At 39.2% G+C, this 17,272-nt stretch overlaps 1 protein-coding gene across 1 annotated transcript; it reads left to right on the forward strand.

Annotated features, from left to right (window-relative positions):
* Positions 1–9,655: 9,655 nt before the first annotated feature.
* On the forward strand, positions 9,656–15,896 carry CCKAR (cholecystokinin A receptor). The gene is made up of 5 exons (XM_054295822.1): positions 9,656–9,779; positions 10,516–10,767; positions 12,775–13,036; positions 14,638–14,765; positions 15,370–15,896. The coding sequence occupies exons 1-5, from the start codon at positions 9,656–9,658 to the stop codon at positions 15,894–15,896; spliced, it is 1,293 nt and encodes a 430-aa protein (XP_054151797.1).
* Positions 15,897–17,272: the final 1,376 nt, after the last annotated feature.

Genomic DNA, 17,272 nt, shown 5'->3' on the forward strand with positions numbered 1-17,272 from the left:
AAAATATTATACACAGCTCTAGGGAGCGCAAACAAACCCAAATGATTTGATTTCAGATGAAGCTCTGCACATTGAAACCAAAAATTTTAAATATAAAACTGCAGTTAGGTTTCCTGTTTTGCATCTCTGCTTAGAGGTCTGTAAAGAAATCTTTCAAATGCACAACAAATTTGCTAAATCAAAAAAAGGACAGAGGTAGTACCTAAAAAATTGTATTATTTTGTTAATTACAGGATACAGGCTTGAATCTTATAATCTATATTGCAGCATGTTTCCAGAAAGACCAGGAAGGAATATTAGAAAGCATTCACAAAAGTGAATGTGCTAAAGGGCTCAGGAAGGGTTGAAATAAAATTCATTTATTGCAAAAAAAAAAAAAAAAAAGTAAAGAGACAAGGTATGAAACTGATAAACCAAAAACTGTACAGCCTATCTGAGACTATCAGTCATTAATATGAGTAAGCAGTCATATAGCAATACAATTTATCATTGATCACTTTTGCTCTTCATAGGAAGAACCCCTGTACCCAACATTCCTACCCACTGTTAAGCAAAGGACACATTTTCCAGAGTAGATGGGATAAAATGTGCTCTGAGCTTAAATAAATACATGTATTTCCTGGTCTTTGTCTGAAACTGAATTGAGGCTTGCACTCATAAAGAGCAGAGCTGGGTGGATTCCTGCTGGATAATGTACAGCCTCAACCTAAAATATGGAATTGAAATTCCTTATTGGAGTTGTTCAACAGCAGAAGGGCTTCTCATTTTGGCAAAATTAGGCTAATAACAAAAGCAGCATAATAAAATTTTAGATCAAAGGTGTGATAGGTGAGCTCGCCCCCCCCAGATGTATTGGCATACAGGAGATAACAGCATGAGATCATACAGAATCATAGAATATCCTGACTGGAAGGGACCTCAGGATCATCAGCTCCAGACCCTGCACAGATCCCCAGCAGTCACACCTTGTGCCTGGGGCTGTTGTCCAAATGCTTCCTTGAACTCTGCCAGGCTGGGTGCTGTGCCACTTCCCTGGGGAGCCTGTTCCAGTGCCCAACCACCCTCTGGGGGAAGAACCTCTTCCTGATATCCAACGTAAAGCTCCTCTGACACAACTTCATGACACTGACTCTTTTAAGGAAGGTACTTTTAAAATGTAGGGTTGTTTTTCTTTTTTCCAGATATATATGTGGGGTTTGCAGCAAGAATATGGATGAGACAAATATATAAAACAGATCCTACTAGCTTTCATAATCTTATCCAAGAGGCACAAGTCTTTGAGACTCAATAATTTATTTCCTCCTTAGAACTGGAAATAACACCAGCTGGGGGTACTGAACCCAGCTCAGTTGAGTTGTCTAAGGCATGAACACTCCAGACTTAAGGTGCCATGTTCAAATTCAGTTTTGGTTAAGTTGGCCTAAAGCAGAAGAAAACTATGCACAAGTAGGATGAGCAAAAGTAAAAAACCACCCATGAGGATGCACTGAAGAAGGAGCAGAAGAAGTTGTTATCATGTCACTAACTAAATGAGCCACCATGTCAGGGTGATGGGAAAAGTGTAAGCAAGGAAGAATCCTGGGGTTTTTCCTCATTCCCCTGTACTATTAAGGGAAAATAAATGTATTGCCTTCTTGATAATTAGGCTGCATTTCATCAAAAACTATCAATTTTTACTGCCAGTTTCTTCTCAGTGTTAAATTTGTAAGGCCTTGGCTATTTAGTAACACTTCAGACTACAGGAATAAAAGTTTCCTATTATTTTAGGTTAGATAATATTGTATGTGACCTACCATCTACTCCTCTTGAAACAGAAGATGAAAACTTCTTTACGAACTTATATAATGATCTGATTTTTTAGAATTTATTTTAATATTTCTCACAGAATCCAATTTTAAATTTTTAGCCTTCTCTTTTTAAGGTCTTGTGAAAAAGATACTCTGGTATGAAATGGCTCAGTTTAACAGCTAATGAAATAATGATTTTTTTTTTTTTTCCCAAGCAACATTCCTATTTGACTCCTAGTGACTTTCATGAGCAGTCACTGAGCATTAAGTGAAGACTTTGGGGAGGTCTGTCTTTACAAAGTATAAAATCACAGCTGATAATTCTAACTTTCTAACAGAAATGTAAATTGAAATGAAAGAGATAAATCACTGTTAGATTATGGTTTGAGCAGGATTATGCTTTAAGTACCACTGGGTTTAAAACCAGAGTGGGTGACAGTGTAAACTGGGAGTATTTAACTAGCATATTGCTTAGAATATTTTAAAAACCTTTTACTTGCTCCAGGAACTCGAGTCAGCAAAGCTCGTAAAAACAAAAGACAAAATGTTACTGATCTTTTGTCATTATCTCATCAGAAATACCTTTCTTACTTCAATTTATTCATTTTTCCCATATTGTAGGATTGCAGAATGAATGCATTAGAATGAAAGGAGAGCATTGTGAAGAGGTGAGGTGTCCAAGAAGAGACGCAGTAGCCAGAATGTGAGTATGGTCTGTGACTCCTTTGCTTTTTCTGTACAGAGCCCCAGTGCAGTTGGTTCCGGAAAGGGCCAAGCCAGAATGGCATGAAATTGCAAATATGAGATAATGACTTCAGGCACACACACAAAAATATTAGAAAAAATCACCCAGTTAATTGCAGTTAATATACTTCAAATTTTCAAACGTTCATTAAAAAAAAATCAAGAGTGTGGCACGTAACTTTTCTATATGCAAGGATTGCATCCCAGAGATCCAACTTCTGATATGCTTAATTTATAAACCCTGGATATTTGGACACACCACAGCAGCCTGACTGAATCTGACTCTGTCAAAAATAAGTGTGGAGAATTCAGAGCTGAGTTTGTCCTTGGAGTTTTGTTTCTCCCTTCTTTTGAGAGTTGAGACTTCTTGGCAGATTTAAAACAGTTTTGTAATGTAAGCAAAGACTAAACAATGAAAATTAATTTAAAACTTACATACTTTCAGTCACATTAACTCCCTGCACTATGTAATACCATATAAACATGAGCAAATAGTCCAAACTAACTACAGCAATTGTTCCTCAGAGTATATTTTCTTAAGGATTATATAGACAAAAGTCTGGCAAGTAAGGCAAACAATACCATAATTTAACAGCTCATCTGTGCTGAAAAACAGGAAAGTATTATTTTCAGTGTTTCAGTACTTTAATAATGTTTTGGAATTGCTATCAAATACTTCCAGGACTGGTTAGCACAATAATTGAAATAAATTAGAGTATTTTTGTCAGTATGGACTTGACCTGTCTCCCCCAGTTTCTCAGAAAATTATAAGTGACAACTTTCTGCATACAGTTATTGGATGGCATTAGACCAATCAAAGTTCAAAATGCAAAGAGCATTTAGGTAATTTACAAATAAAGCTAGACATCCCAGAAATTAAGACCTGGAAGAAAACTTCAGCTGGGGTAAATTGTCTTTGCTCCTGAAGGTCTCCCTGTACCTCCTCTTATTGTGTTCAATAATTAGTCCAAAGTGCTGGCTAGCAGATTTCCATTGAACTGAAAAAACTGGCCTGGAGATTATCACAGTAAGAGAACAAGAGTCAAACAATCAAATACTTAATTGTGTACAGCAGAACGCAGGCCATGAGCCTAATTTAAAATCTTACTTTCATTATATGAGTCCATAATTTGAAGGGGACAACCTGTCATCTTGCTGTCCATCTACCCTTCCATGCAAAATCATGATAATGGGAAACCAGCAAAATTCCAGACATCCCACAGTCTTTTGCTTTTCTGTTTATTAGATCAAAATCCTCCTTTTGTTAGATACTTTCAAGGAGTGTTGTTTCCTTGGGGGCTCTGCTGACAGGGTTTAATAGAGTACAGTTTCTGTCTATGTTATACCAGTAGTAATGATAGATAGATTTCTAGTGGAGAGACATTTTGCAACATCTTCCAAAATTTTTGCTCTTTACCCTCATTTCATGGTTTGAATTGTTTCAAATGACTAAAATTCATACTCAGATATCAGTTGTTAACAAGAGGTTTAGCCAGTTAGTTACTCTTTAAAATCTGAGGCTATGTGCCCCTCTTTGGTACTGAATAACAGAGAATTCATCGAAATATAATAAATTGTATGTTCTATTTCTTGTGCAGACTTGTACAAATTTATGTCAAATCAGATGACTGCTCATAGGAAGTTTATGTTTCCTGTAAAAAACTGAAACTTTAAAGAATGACTATTGCTGATTAAATTTCTTCATTTTATGTAAGTGCAATTTTCAGTATTTGTCTAATAAAGACAATACTTCTCTTGATTCCCATATCTTGGGTTCCCTTAAAACAAGGATTAGATGACTCTTGGGAACTCACATGTCAGTGAACAAAGCTCAGTAGTATTACCTTAAGGGAATTTATTATCAACAGACACTGATACTCCTCTAAAAAATGTTGATGTTAGATGAAATGCTATGGAACACAAAGTAATTTCTCTCTGTACATAGTAAGACACACAAACGGAAGCCCTGGCTTCAGACATGCTGGTACCAATTCACCCAATAATACATCAGCTGACCTTCTCCATTTCCTCCCTGCTAATTGCACAGCCACTCTCTAAATTACTTACTTGGTGTTGTGAAACTAACATCTCTTTATCTAATTCTGTGGAAATGTGGAAATCCATTTGATCTTAACGTCATGAGGATAGAGTGGCTTCTTTTGAGAGCAAAGTATCAGACAGTAGCAGTCTGGAAAGACTTCCTTGTTTTTTCCTTGCTTTTCCCAACTCTTCCACTCTCCCACTGAGTGGCCTGTGCCAAATCCTTGCTTTGTTTTTTCATCTTTAAATTGAAACTCATAGCAGCTGCAGTTAATATAACCAATTTCATTAATATACCTCTGTGAGATATGCTAATGAAAATCTCTTGTGGTAAAATAGTTGTGACTCTTTGTTATGTGCCTAACTGAAATATTAAAATTAAATACTACAGTTCTTAGTTGTGACTGGTGGGGCTTTATTTAGCAGCCTGTTGCTGTTTTGAACTTTATTAGGGAGTTGAGTACTGCCAAGAGCAGTTGTACCATTTTGTTGCTGATGTTATAACCTATTGGGGTTGTTTCTGGTGGCAATCAGTGATCTTTTATCTGTTTTTTACAAACCATGTCATGACTGTACCTCAGAGAAGTCTCAGATGACCAGTACCTTAGAACATGTGATGGATTTTGACTTTGACTGAGGTTGGTCTAATATGCAAAGGTTTGCTCAAGGGAGAACATTAATGGCACCAAAATTTGATGGTGTTAATATAACGCAGAAAAAGTGGTCTCCTGGGCCATGGGTTGATGCAGTTTACTTGGTGTGGAGTTCTAGCACATAATATACCCACAGCATAAGGGTATGCAGGGCTATTCACTTGCATGCCTAGTTTAAATGCTGAACTGTGTTTTCCTAGCAAATTAACATTCACAGGGTGAAGGGACAAAAAGGGTGGTACAATATGATGAATAGCCTGCAAAAGAAACAAACACCTTTTAAAATATCTGTGTTCCTCTTTCATGGGTGTGCATTCATTCCTCAAAGCGCTTATGAATCCGTTAAGATAAGACACAAAAAGGAAAAGGATCAGCTTCAGTTGTTCAGAGAGCATTGATGTAAGTTAGAGGGCCAGATGTGAGGGGAGAGGAGATGCAGCTGAGCTGTGACAGTCTGAGAAGTGCCAACATGAGTAGCAGCATGCAAGGTGAACCATTTGGGCAGAATGAGTGCACCATGACTCATCCCAGACATCAGTGATATCACAGGGAGTCAGAAGGATTGTTATGAGAACTTATGTTAGACTGGACAAATGATTTACACATATTTCTTTGAAGCAGTTTCCCTAAATTGTATACAGAAATTGCATAGAAATCTCTGGAGCAGAAATCCCTTTTGCACCCTGGAAGCCCATAGAAACTTTACCATGATTATGAAACTGGACCTGAGGATTTACGGAGACAGTGTGCTTTATTCATCCCATTCCTCAGAGAGCCTTGGACACTGTACAGAACTCAGAGCCATCACCTGGGAGGTCTCATTTCCTCTCTTCTGAGCAAGGTGGTAGCAGCTGGATGCCATGAAGGCATCAGGACCAGCTGCAGTGCATCTCACAGGCCGGTCAGGTAGATGGTACTGCAAATATTCAGTGTGACTTTGCACTTCAAAACAATGGAAAGTGGTCACCCCCAAACAATTTAAAAGATACCTTGAGATGTGTCTTGATAATAGCATGACCTAAATACAAGAATTTCATCATTGAAGACCTGTGGAGTCTTCCAGAGATTAATTAAGCATCATGCCATGTAATATGTGACCTTTGCAGAAGCACTGCAGAGGCACCAGGAGCACCTTGTTTGCCTTTGATCCCATCTATGGCTGGTGAATGGGATTTCAGAAATCACTGATAGTATAGCAAGGTGCTCAGAAGTAAATTTCATCCTTATATTATTTAGTTCAGATCAGTACGATCTGAACAGAACTAGACCATGACTTTCCATATATGTTTTTTCTAATTGTTTTATTTAATTTCACTTGTTAGGACAAAAAAGACCTGGTAAGGTCCACCCTAAGATAAACCTATTTGTAAATTTGACACCAGATACAGATATGCTTTTCCAAATTCATCATTTTACAAGTGGATTTTCTATTTAAGTTAAGATCTTTGTCAAGTTAATGAAAGAATAGAACAGAGTATTCTTCAGTGAACAAGAATGACGTGACTGTAAATTGATGTGGTTTAGTTTTGGATGTGAAAAGGTACATATAGATAGCAGGAAATGGCAGAGCACACCAACTGTTTTGGCTGCAAGAGCAGTGTGTTCAGCATATGACATTACAGGGGAGAAAAGAATTAAGACTAGAATTAGAAGAGGCAGATTCTTTTATTATCACAGATTAGCAAGCCTCCTTCAAATACAGGGAAAAATATTTTGGTAAACTTTTGTCCAAACTATCAACGCAGTCACATTAAGATATCTAAATTATTTCTTAATTGAAAAACAATTTTATTAATAAATCAGTGTTGCTAATAAAACAACCACCTCCAGAGAAGTTCTTGCCTAAAATTTTCAACATCCCAAATAATACATGATTGAGTACAAGAGGACAAGCATTCAGGGTTTTGTTTCTCCTAAATGATAAAATTACATCTGCAATGAGCAAGCATTTTGTTAAAGCCTCCTTTTTTGTCTCTCCTGAAACGTGCAGGGAGACAATGAGATGATACTGATCTGCATGGAGAGTGATCTGTCAAGCAGTTAGCTAAATGCGGTGGAGAGAAATTATATTATAAAGGCAACTCAGAACTGTTCAAACAAGAGGACTATTGGCTGTACATTTGAGTAAATCTATGCAAAATAAAAGCTTAGAAAAACAAAACTCTTTGATCTTGGTATGTTTCATACAGAAATTCACTCCAAAATGGGAGTCAAGAGTTCATAGCAAATTCTTCCTCATTTACTCTGGCAATTTAACTAGCAGATGCTGAATTGAGCTCAGCCCAGGACCAGATGGTATTCATCCAGAACTTCTAAAGGAAATAGTAAAATTATTAACTAGGATGTGCAATCTATTGTTTAGAACTACGTTGTTGCCAGGGAAAAAAAATTGTGTAAATGTGATGCCAATGTTTAAAAAGGACTCCAGGGGAACTAAACCCTTGGAATTGTCAGCCAGTCTGTAAGCCTGGTGTTCAAAGGAAAACTGATGAGGACTCTAATAACAGATAAAAATCTCTGGACAAATTTGTCGAGGAAAGCTGCACTTCATACATTCAGAGTCCTGAGCAAGTGAACAAGGGGATCCAGTTAAACACTAACTCCACAACTGCTGGGATTTGCACAGAATAGCATTCCCTCACACATTCTGCTCTTGCTTTTGTTGAAATGAGTACCTTCTGGAGTTGGTCATGGCTCAGTGCTTATCCCTCAGCCCTTCAAGCCTGTGCTGCACCTGCTGCCTGCCAGCGCTGAGATCCAGCCCTTGCTGCCTGCGCTGCGCGCGGGGCGCGCTGTGGCCAGTGCGGCCTGGCTCAGTCTGCCTTTCTGCCGGCTCTGTGGGGCCTCCTGCCCTCACTGGCTTCACCTGCGCTTAGCAGGCATGTCTTGACACTGAAGTGGGCTTGGGGCTCTGGGAGGGGCTCCTGCTGTCCTGGGGGAGCTGCTCCTTCTCCCTGTCCCACCCATCTTTGAGACTGATAGGAGAGACCTGCAGTGGCTTCACAGCGTTGATCACAGCCCTGGCCAGGCTCTCCCAGCCTGACAGCAAGGGGGGCAGTGGGACCATGCTGTGCTGTGGGCCACTGGTGGCCAGCTGCATCCAGGACTCCCAGAGGCACAAAGGATAATTGAGAAATCAGAACTTTCAATCTAACTTTTCAATCTAGTTTCCTACATACCTATTCCCATTACTTGTACTATAAAGCAAAGTTTTATGGCAAGACTGGAAGAGAAAGCCAGGCTTTCCAGTCCGTGTATATCAGCTTTGAGGGGTCAGGATTTATTGCAAAGAACCTATTATTGCTCTGCTTTTAAGTAAAAGGGATTTAAAATGTGAAAGTAGTTTTTCATTCAGTTATAGTAGAGATTAATTTCTAATATTAATTTGCATTTCTATATAAACAAGCTATATACTGGAAAGCAAAAGCCCATGACTTTGTGAAAAAACCAGTGAGGATGATATTTATTAAAAAAACAGAATTTCTAAGCCATAAAGATATATGTTTTCCACTGGTGTGTAACTAATGTGGCACAATTTGTCAGGTTTATCAAGTTTGTCAAGTCATATACAAGTTCTTGCACAGAGGAAATGTATAGACTTCTGCTTATATTAACTAACAATTCTAATATACTTTCATAAGGTTTGATCCACTAAGTGAAATTGGTGAGTTTTTCTATTGACTTACTGGGGTTTGCATCAGGCACGTACAGCACTTTCACATGAAACTAGCACTTTGCCAATTGAGATAAATGCAGCTGCTTTTATTTCTCTGAGTCTACCCTATCTTCAGTTTACTCTGAAAAATATGAAGACAAGAATCATTTCCATGTAAGGAATGCAAAATCTTCACTATGTTTTTATCTTCTCTGCCCTTTTATTAAGCAACTCTTACCATTTTAAATGTTAGTTGAGAGACAGATTTATCACTCTCCTCACTCACTGGGTCTCATTTACAGGCTGTGACCTAAGAGGCTGCCTCTGAGAAATAATGCAGAGACATGAGTAGAAGCAATCTTGCAAGGGGTTAATGCTGTAATCTTTTTCTAGCCTGTTTGTAATCCCAACAGTAGTGCAGTAACAGAAGAGGGTGGATCTAAGAAGTATCCAGGGGGATGTGTCTGTGTGTGTGTGTGTGTGTGTGTGTGTGTGTGTGTGTGAGTGTGCACACGTGTGTGTGAGTGTGTGTGTGTGCACACGCTTTGCTCTCCCGAGCGGCCGTGGTGCCTCTGGAATAAATCGTGTTCAGCCAGAGCAGGACTCTGTGTGCTGGGTGCTGCTGCTGGAGAGTCAGAACAGCTTCCTTGCACAGCTGCCTCCCTTGCATTTCTTCTGAAGACTTCATTCAGAAACCATTTGTTTACTGAAAGCATGGGCAGATAGTTACAAGCCCACCTTCTTCTTCATCAGAGCTGACCTGTGGATACTGAAGAATGGAAATACTTGATGCCAGTAGCTTCCTTGGGAATGGCACCAACATTACTGATTTCTTCTGCGATATCATCTTGGAAAATGACACTTTTTTCTGTGTGGATGATGCACCTTATCCTTCTAAAGGTATGTATGGAAAATTGATTTTTTCCAGGCAGTTTTAGTTCTAGCTGGATGCAGCGATACTATAGAAAGAAAGAGCTATACAAGGCATTTTCTCTGAGAGAGTGCAAAATCAACTGCTTGCTTTTAAGTTAGTATGAGAAACAGGCAGCAAAAAATTTATTATGTGCTGGTTTTCCTAGTTCAAAATTGAACTAGGAAAAATTTCGGATATAACTGAACACTAAACCAGTAACACTTTGGAGCACAAAATGCAAACATCTCTGCTAAGAACTTGGAGTCGTATGATTTTTATTCAATTCAATAACAATGGAGTGATCTGATACCATGTATGAAAGTGATTTAATATGAAATCATAGTACTCTGAAGCTGAAAAAAATCCATATATTAAAATGTCTTTTGATTGCTTGATCTTTTCTTACTTCTGCATAAAATAGGATCTCCCATGGTGAGTAAGTGGTGCACACTCAGCAGCATGAGAAGCACATGCTTTAAGAAGTTGTATTTGACTCTCCAAATGTACATTGTATTGCTTATATTGTAGATTAATGCTATGCAATTTAGGTAGATCAGAATGCATTTAAGAATTTCAGCAGTGTCACTGATTTTGTGTTGGTGTAATGACATAAACCTTCATAAAACTGAATACAGAAAGGCCTTTACCTTGTGATTAAAGGTTGAAATATATAATATTAATCTGAGTTGAATACTGTGTAACTGATCTTGTGACAATTTTCAGATTTGCATCAGATAATACGGATTCTGCTGTATTGCTTGATATTTCTGCTCAGCATTTTGGGGAACACTCTGGTGATTACGGTGCTGATAAGAAACAAGCGGATGCGAACAGTCACCAACACCTTCCTGCTGTCACTAGCAGTCAGTGACCTGATGCTCTGCCTTTTCTGCATGCCTTTCACCCTCATTCCCAACCTGCTAAAAGATTTTATTTTTGGAAGTGCTGTTTGCAAAACTGCCACTTATTTCATGGGTAAGTCTGGGAAGTTTATACTTATTTTGAAGACTGACTAATGAGACAGGTGAGAAGGTATTAAGATCTATAAGGGGCTGATTGTTTCCATCCACCATTGAAGTTACCAGTATTATGAAGAAACAACTTTGTAGTGCAGATCTTCATGGTTCTGGTGTCCTTGGTCTGATCCAGCAAAACACAGAGGCACACACACACACTTAACTTTAATGACATACAGAAGTGTTTTGCTGGATGTGAAGATGTTGCGTGATCAAACTTTATTGAGGAACCCAGCACTTGTTCAGCCATCACTGGCAAGATTCTTACCAGTGTCCAGATCACCCACCAGAAATGATGGGCTTGTACACCCTCAGTAAGGGCAGATTCTACCCACAGATTTTTGGCAGCAGTGATACATAAAAAAGAAAAGAGAAATAGGCCAAAGCAGGTGTAATTTGCAGAGCTGGAATTTGGAGCAAGTACTCTTTGCGCACAGACCAGGTGTGATCAGAGCTCCCCAGAAGACCATAAAACACAGATATAGATTTTAGAGGCTGACTTTAATAAACATCACTTTTGTGTGCCTTGCCATACTCTTCTTGGTTGTGGAGCCAGGATCTAGCAGTTTCAAAATGTCTGGGTTATGTATGTGTAAGTGACTTTTTGTCTCACTTTAATATTTCCTCTGCGTTTGCTTGTTTCTTAACCAAAAAAAAAAAAAACCCAAACAAACAAAACAAAAGAAGAAGAAAAAGAAGAAGAAAAAGAAAAGGAAAAAAAGGAGAACATTATGTAAAGTTTTTGCTGCTTTGGGAGACTCTTAGTTGATTACTGAAACCTCAGGTCCCCTTTCAACCCATGCCCTTGAGAACTTTGATGTAATGTGAAAGTAAAGTGTACGAATGGGAAATCAACATCTTTTTGTAGATAAAACCAATAAAACTAAAGGCCATGTTTAAACAATTACAATGAATTGCTGGCAAAAATACCCTGAAACATTACTGAAGCATTGTCATCTTCCTCTTATTGCACACAGTGTAAATTACTTTATTTAAAAAATCCAGTGAAGTAAACCAGCATAAAGTTTCTCATTATGAAGCTGTTTTAAGAGTCAGAAAGAGAAGATTTCCCACTAAATGTCCAGGTAACAGAGGCATCACCTGATAAACCATTGCAGCAAATATGCTCAATTTTTCATTTTAAGATGCAGAAAGACAAATTTTCAATTACAGATGATTTCTTTAAAATAAACTGTAACGATATTGGCATTTTATATTCTGACACATATTCATAAAGACAAATAAAAAATCATTCACTGAAAGAAAAATTTGTGGCCAAGTTAAGAAGAAATATTGATAATTTTACCGTGGTGAACTTGGGCACCTCAATGACAGAAACACAGACAACAACAATATATTTTATAAAATATGAACAGAAGAAATTAAGGATACTCAAAGGACAAAGACTCTGCTTCATCACTTCATTTCTCCTTTTTTGTAAGTCCATTAGCATCTAATTAAAAAGTTGTAATAGATTTAACTCTCTTGAATGAAAAAATCAGATCACAAGTCAAGCAGGACACTCATAAAAATTAAAACAATAAAAAAGGGACTGTGAACATCTGTGTTAAGAGAGTAATTAACTGATTTCAAATGCTTTGTTTGAATTTCAGTGCAATTAGTGAACAAACTGCAGTAGCAAAGAGAACAATTAAGAGTAAAAATGTCTTCATTCCCTGTTACCAGAATTTTATCATTTGACAGAGTGTGTATTTTTTCTTGCACTTTTGGAGTAAGAGAAGTGCAGAGCAGGAATATCAGTCTGGAGCAGTCCTGAGACCCAGACCCACTGCCCACACATTCCTCACTGACTTCATCAGACTGCTGTTTAGAAATCCTTTTGCTTATAAATAGTTTGCTATATTTTTAATTTTTTGTATGCATACAGCAAGCTAGCAGGACCATTTGAACATAACATAACCTTTAAAACAAGAGGATAACCTTTTTCTTTATGTTACATGCATAGGTGTCTCTGTAAGTGTCTCCACCTTCAACCTGGTTGCCATATCTTTGGAGAGGTACAGTGCCATTTGCAAACCACTGCAGTCCAGGGTCTGGCAGACAAAGTCTCACGCCCTGAGAGTGATTGCTGCGACCTGGTGTGTGTCCTTTGTTATCATGTCACCATACCCAATCTACAGCAAGCTGGTACCTTTCACCAAGTACAACAACACCACAGCCAATATGTGCCGGCTCCTCTGGCCAAGCGATGTCATTCAGCAGTCCTGGTAAGAACAGCTGGCTGGTAGCAAATGTGCAATTATCTGCTGGTAGCAATCAGCCTATGGAAAATCAAGTATTAACCTTCAGCAAATGTTTACGCTCTATCATTCTTATTTAAGATGTAAGAAAACCCCAACATTTTTAAGCTGCTTACATTTTGACATTTGAATGACTTTTCCCTTGCCATAGGAAAGACTGCCCAACATGGCAATGATTCTCACACCATGGTCTGCTAAGCCCCAGCTGTCACTGTCAGGAAATAATCTGTCACTTGTAGCAGCAATACTGCTTTCACTCATTTACACATAAACTTCAACATTCTCAGAGAAACCCTTGATTAATTGTTGAGAAATGCAGACACACCCCTCTGTGTGCTGCCTGGCCTGTTAATTTGTTTGAAGGTTCTCCATAGCAGAGAAGTAGAATATGAAGCTGCAAATGTCTTATTTGAGAATCCTTTTGGTTGCTTATGGAGAACAGGGGCAGAGAGAAGTGGGGAGAGACAAGCTCCCAGTCCTACACATCCAGGCAGGGTAAACAGCAGCACTATCAAACAGCAATAGTACTTAGACATGATGTCCTTGCACGTTGACTAAACACTGACTGGCACTGACAAAGTGTAAGTTTTTTTTTGACACTGAAGGTCAGTTGGAACTGGGGAAAGATTAAAGTCTGCCCCATTTTGGTGTGGTATATCCACAAAGAGTAACTTTGTGTTAATACTTTCAGTAGTAATCTCAGGTATTCGGCAGCATGAGGAGGAAGAGTACAGAACAAAATTCTCTTCTCTGTGGTCTCCTTACAGATTCCCAGCTGTGTTACTGAGTTTGCACCAAGGCCACAGGGATCAGGAGAGGCACAGGCTCGTGGATGCGCTGGGGAAATAATGATTTAAACATCATTATTTCCCCAGCTTGTCACCACATCAGAGGCTGACTATGTGAAACCACATAAAAGCTGCTTCCTTTACCAGAGAGATTGCCAGTCCTGGAATCCCTCCTCAGGAGCTCTTCATGGCTCCAGGGATGAGGACCCAGGTTGTGGCTGCTCTGGTTTTGCCCACATGTGCCAAGGCCCTCTGGAAGTCAGATCTCTCTGAAGCACAATAATAGAATAATTTGCATTGGAAAAGACCTCTAAGATCACTGAGTCCAACCATTAAAGTATTTTTAATGTACCAAGAACCCCTTTAAGAATCAGCAGGTGCTCATTTAGCTTCTCCAAGGCAATTTTTGCATTGATCAAAACTACAGGGCATCCGATGCTCATCTGGTTACAGCAGGGAGTCCCACTCATGGGCAGAGAGAACTTCTGCCCCCTTTCACTACTGTGGGATTGCCCATCTCCTCTGGGGTGCATGGGTGGGATGAAAGACAGTTTTCAGCCATTATAGTCTTTTTCCTGCTGTACCTTTCTGAGGGAAGCAGGAGAAGAAGTAGGAAGCTTCAAAATTCTGAGGTGTCAAAATGATACTTTGTATTGGCATGAAAAAAATTCAAAAAATCTTGAAATCCTGTGTTCCCCAATTCTCAGTTGTATAAAAAGGACTTTTTCTGGTTTTTTGCCATTCCCTATTCTCTCTCCCTATTATCTTTTGATTTCTTAGGTACACTTTCCTGCTCCTCACACTCTTTCTTATTCCTGGGATTATAATGATGATTGCGTATGGTCTAATTTCTTTGGAACTCTACAGAGGAATAAAATTTGATGCCAGCCAGAGAAAATCTTCACGAGGTAACAAAACAATGTGATTTGGGGTGGGGTTTTTAAAGGTACAGTTGGAGATACGAGCAGTCATTTTGAGGCTAGTAAAAGGAAAGCTTTCTACTTCCAAAAATGATCATTATGGTCAGTTATGTCGTGAACTTGCCTGCCACATTTCTTGCAGTTAATCTGCAAATAAACCTCACCCATGGTTGGTTTGCAAAGATTCTGGGCAGAATACATTAAATTTCTAATTTATTTATTATAGAAATACCAACTTTTATTCTGGATGAGGACCATTTTTGTCAATAAATGTCACAATGAAAATTGTCAAATAAAGTAGAAACATATAACCTTGAAAACTATTTTCTGTCCATATAACAGACTAAGTAACATTCTTACAACTTTTGCATCAGTTTATATAGAGGTAAGATGTGAGAATATCGGGAGACAGTGGATTCAGAGCAGCTGTTAATATGACTGACTCAGAAGCAGGCCAGTGCTTTCTTTGCAACAGTTGCTCAGCTATGAATTATGTTGTTTATTTAGATTTAGACTACGTTCTTCATTTTTTATTTGGCCGACTGTTCAGAGGTATTTAGCCAGCTATTTAAACAGCATTTTATATGTACAGAAAGAAGAATAAGTACCTGCAGCGCCAAATACGAGGATGGAGATGGATGTTACCTCAACAAAACCAAAAGGAAAAGGAAAATGCCATTGCAACAGCTCTCTGCTATGAGCCACAACAAAATAGAGAGAGTGAGAAGCAACAGCTCTTCTGCCAACTTAATGGCCAAGAAACTTGTCATCCGTATGCTGATGGTGATAGTGGTTTTGTTTTTCATTTGCTGGACTCCCATCTTCAGCGTCAACGCCTGGCGCGCCTTCGACACGGCCTCCGCCGACCGGCGCCTCTCGGGGGCTCCCATCTCCTTCATCCACCTGCTGTCCTACACCTCTGCCTGCGTGAACCCCATCATCTACTGCTTCATGAACAAGCGCTTCCGCATGGCCTTCCTGGCCACCTTCGCCTGCTGCGCCCCGCCAGCGCCGCCCGCCGCGCACGGAGAGGCTGCTGATGAGGAGGAGGGCAAGACGACGAGGGCTTCCCTCTCCAAATGTTCCTACACACACATGGCTGCCTCTGCACCCCCCTGAGCTGCACCGGGGAGGCAGCGAGTGGTGAAACGTCTGCTCCTGGAACGCGGCTGCGGCATCAGCTGAACGCCGTTTAGTCCTGAGTTAATGAAACGCTTCAGCTGGCAGTAAACACAGCAAGAATTTTATGGGAAATTGATGCTATCACTGTATGAGTGTTAAATCACTTTCCCTTCAAAAGTACAAAGGAGGAAGAGAGCTCTGAAGATAAAGGACTTTATGAAAAGCCTTAGAAGTTGCTCTATTTGTAATAAATTCCACTGCAAAAATTGGTGTCCTCTACATCAATGGCTTTACTCAGTTTTCAGATGCAGACCGGAGTATCTCAAGATATTTCCAAGATGCAAATAGATTCTCCTCAAACGTAAATATATGTAATGCAGTCTTCACTTCACCAGCTATGTCTCATAAGCAAAAATCTTTCTGTAATATTTGTGGTATTTTTTCACATTATTTTAGCTGAGCTAATACATGTTGAGATAATTTTGGTGCCACTCTCTTGGGAATTCAGGGGTGGTGAGAATGGGCTTGTGCATGTGAAATTAATGCTTTTAAATAAAGTAATTTCTTTTTAAAAAATAAAATGAAAGCAAATATCATTGGCTTTGTGAGTGGAGTGCTTTCTTCACTCAGACAACAGCATAAATTAGCATAATTTAATGTATTTTTCACTTATATAAACTCCATAGAACAAGGACAAAGAAATGGCTTTCTTTGGTGCTGAAAGCACACACACATGCAAGTGGTGGGGGCTAAGATGAGCCAAAAGGCCCGTGTGGAAATTTCCACAGTGGGAAGCACAGGGAGAAATGCTTGGGATAAAGCAAAGAGGTGTTTTACAGACGAGACAGGACTGGAGGCACAGGCTGGTGCCCGCGGCAGTCACATTTCACAAATTCATTCACAGCCACTTCAGGGATGGCACTGCCAGCATGGAAATAAAGGCATTGGTGCAGAATGGCAGAAAGGGCAGATACAGCAAGCAAAGGCTGAAAGGCTTGGTCAGAAAAAAGTTTTTCTAAACTTTGGAGCAGCTCTTTTCTCCAACTACACAAACTTATGTGTTTATTACATGTAAACAGATTCACCATGGAGTAGAGCAGCTTTGAATGAAGTAATTATTGGTGCTTTGTGGAGCAGGAATCCAGCCTCTTTCCTGTGCAGCACACAGGTGAGTGTGGGTGTTCAGGTCCTGTCCTTTGCTCTGTGGAACTCAGATGGAGAAGTTACATCACTTATTTTGGTTTGTGAAAATATCCTGTTGGAGATGTTTCTATCTTCTAGCTGAATCAATATCATTATAAACCCTTGTTATTAGACAGAGATTAAATTTGAGCACAGCATGGAATGTAGATGTGGATATTAAATATAAGCCC

The sequence above is a fragment of the Melozone crissalis genome, unplaced genomic scaffold, assembly GCF_028551555.1.
Source record: "Melozone crissalis strain CALT ecotype California unplaced genomic scaffold, PUWL_Pcris_2 ptg000006l_1, whole genome shotgun sequence".
NCBI lineage: Eukaryota > Metazoa > Chordata > Aves > Passeriformes > Passerellidae > Melozone > Melozone crissalis.

What these genes read in the sequence shown, in the direction of transcription:
- CCKAR (XM_054295822.1), top strand. Translation starts at nt 9,656, where the DNA reads ATGGAAATACTTGATGCCAGTAGCTTCCTTGGGAATGGCACCAACATT. An exon ending in AACTGCCACTTATTTCATGG is followed by an intron (nt 10,768 to 12,774) that starts GTAAGTCTGGGA and finishes TTACATGCATAG; the next exon opens with GTGTCTCTGTAAGTGTCTCC. An exon ending in GATGTCATTCAGCAGTCCTG is followed by an intron (nt 13,037 to 14,637) that starts GTAAGAACAGCT and finishes TTGATTTCTTAG; the next exon opens with GTACACTTTCCTGCTCCTCA.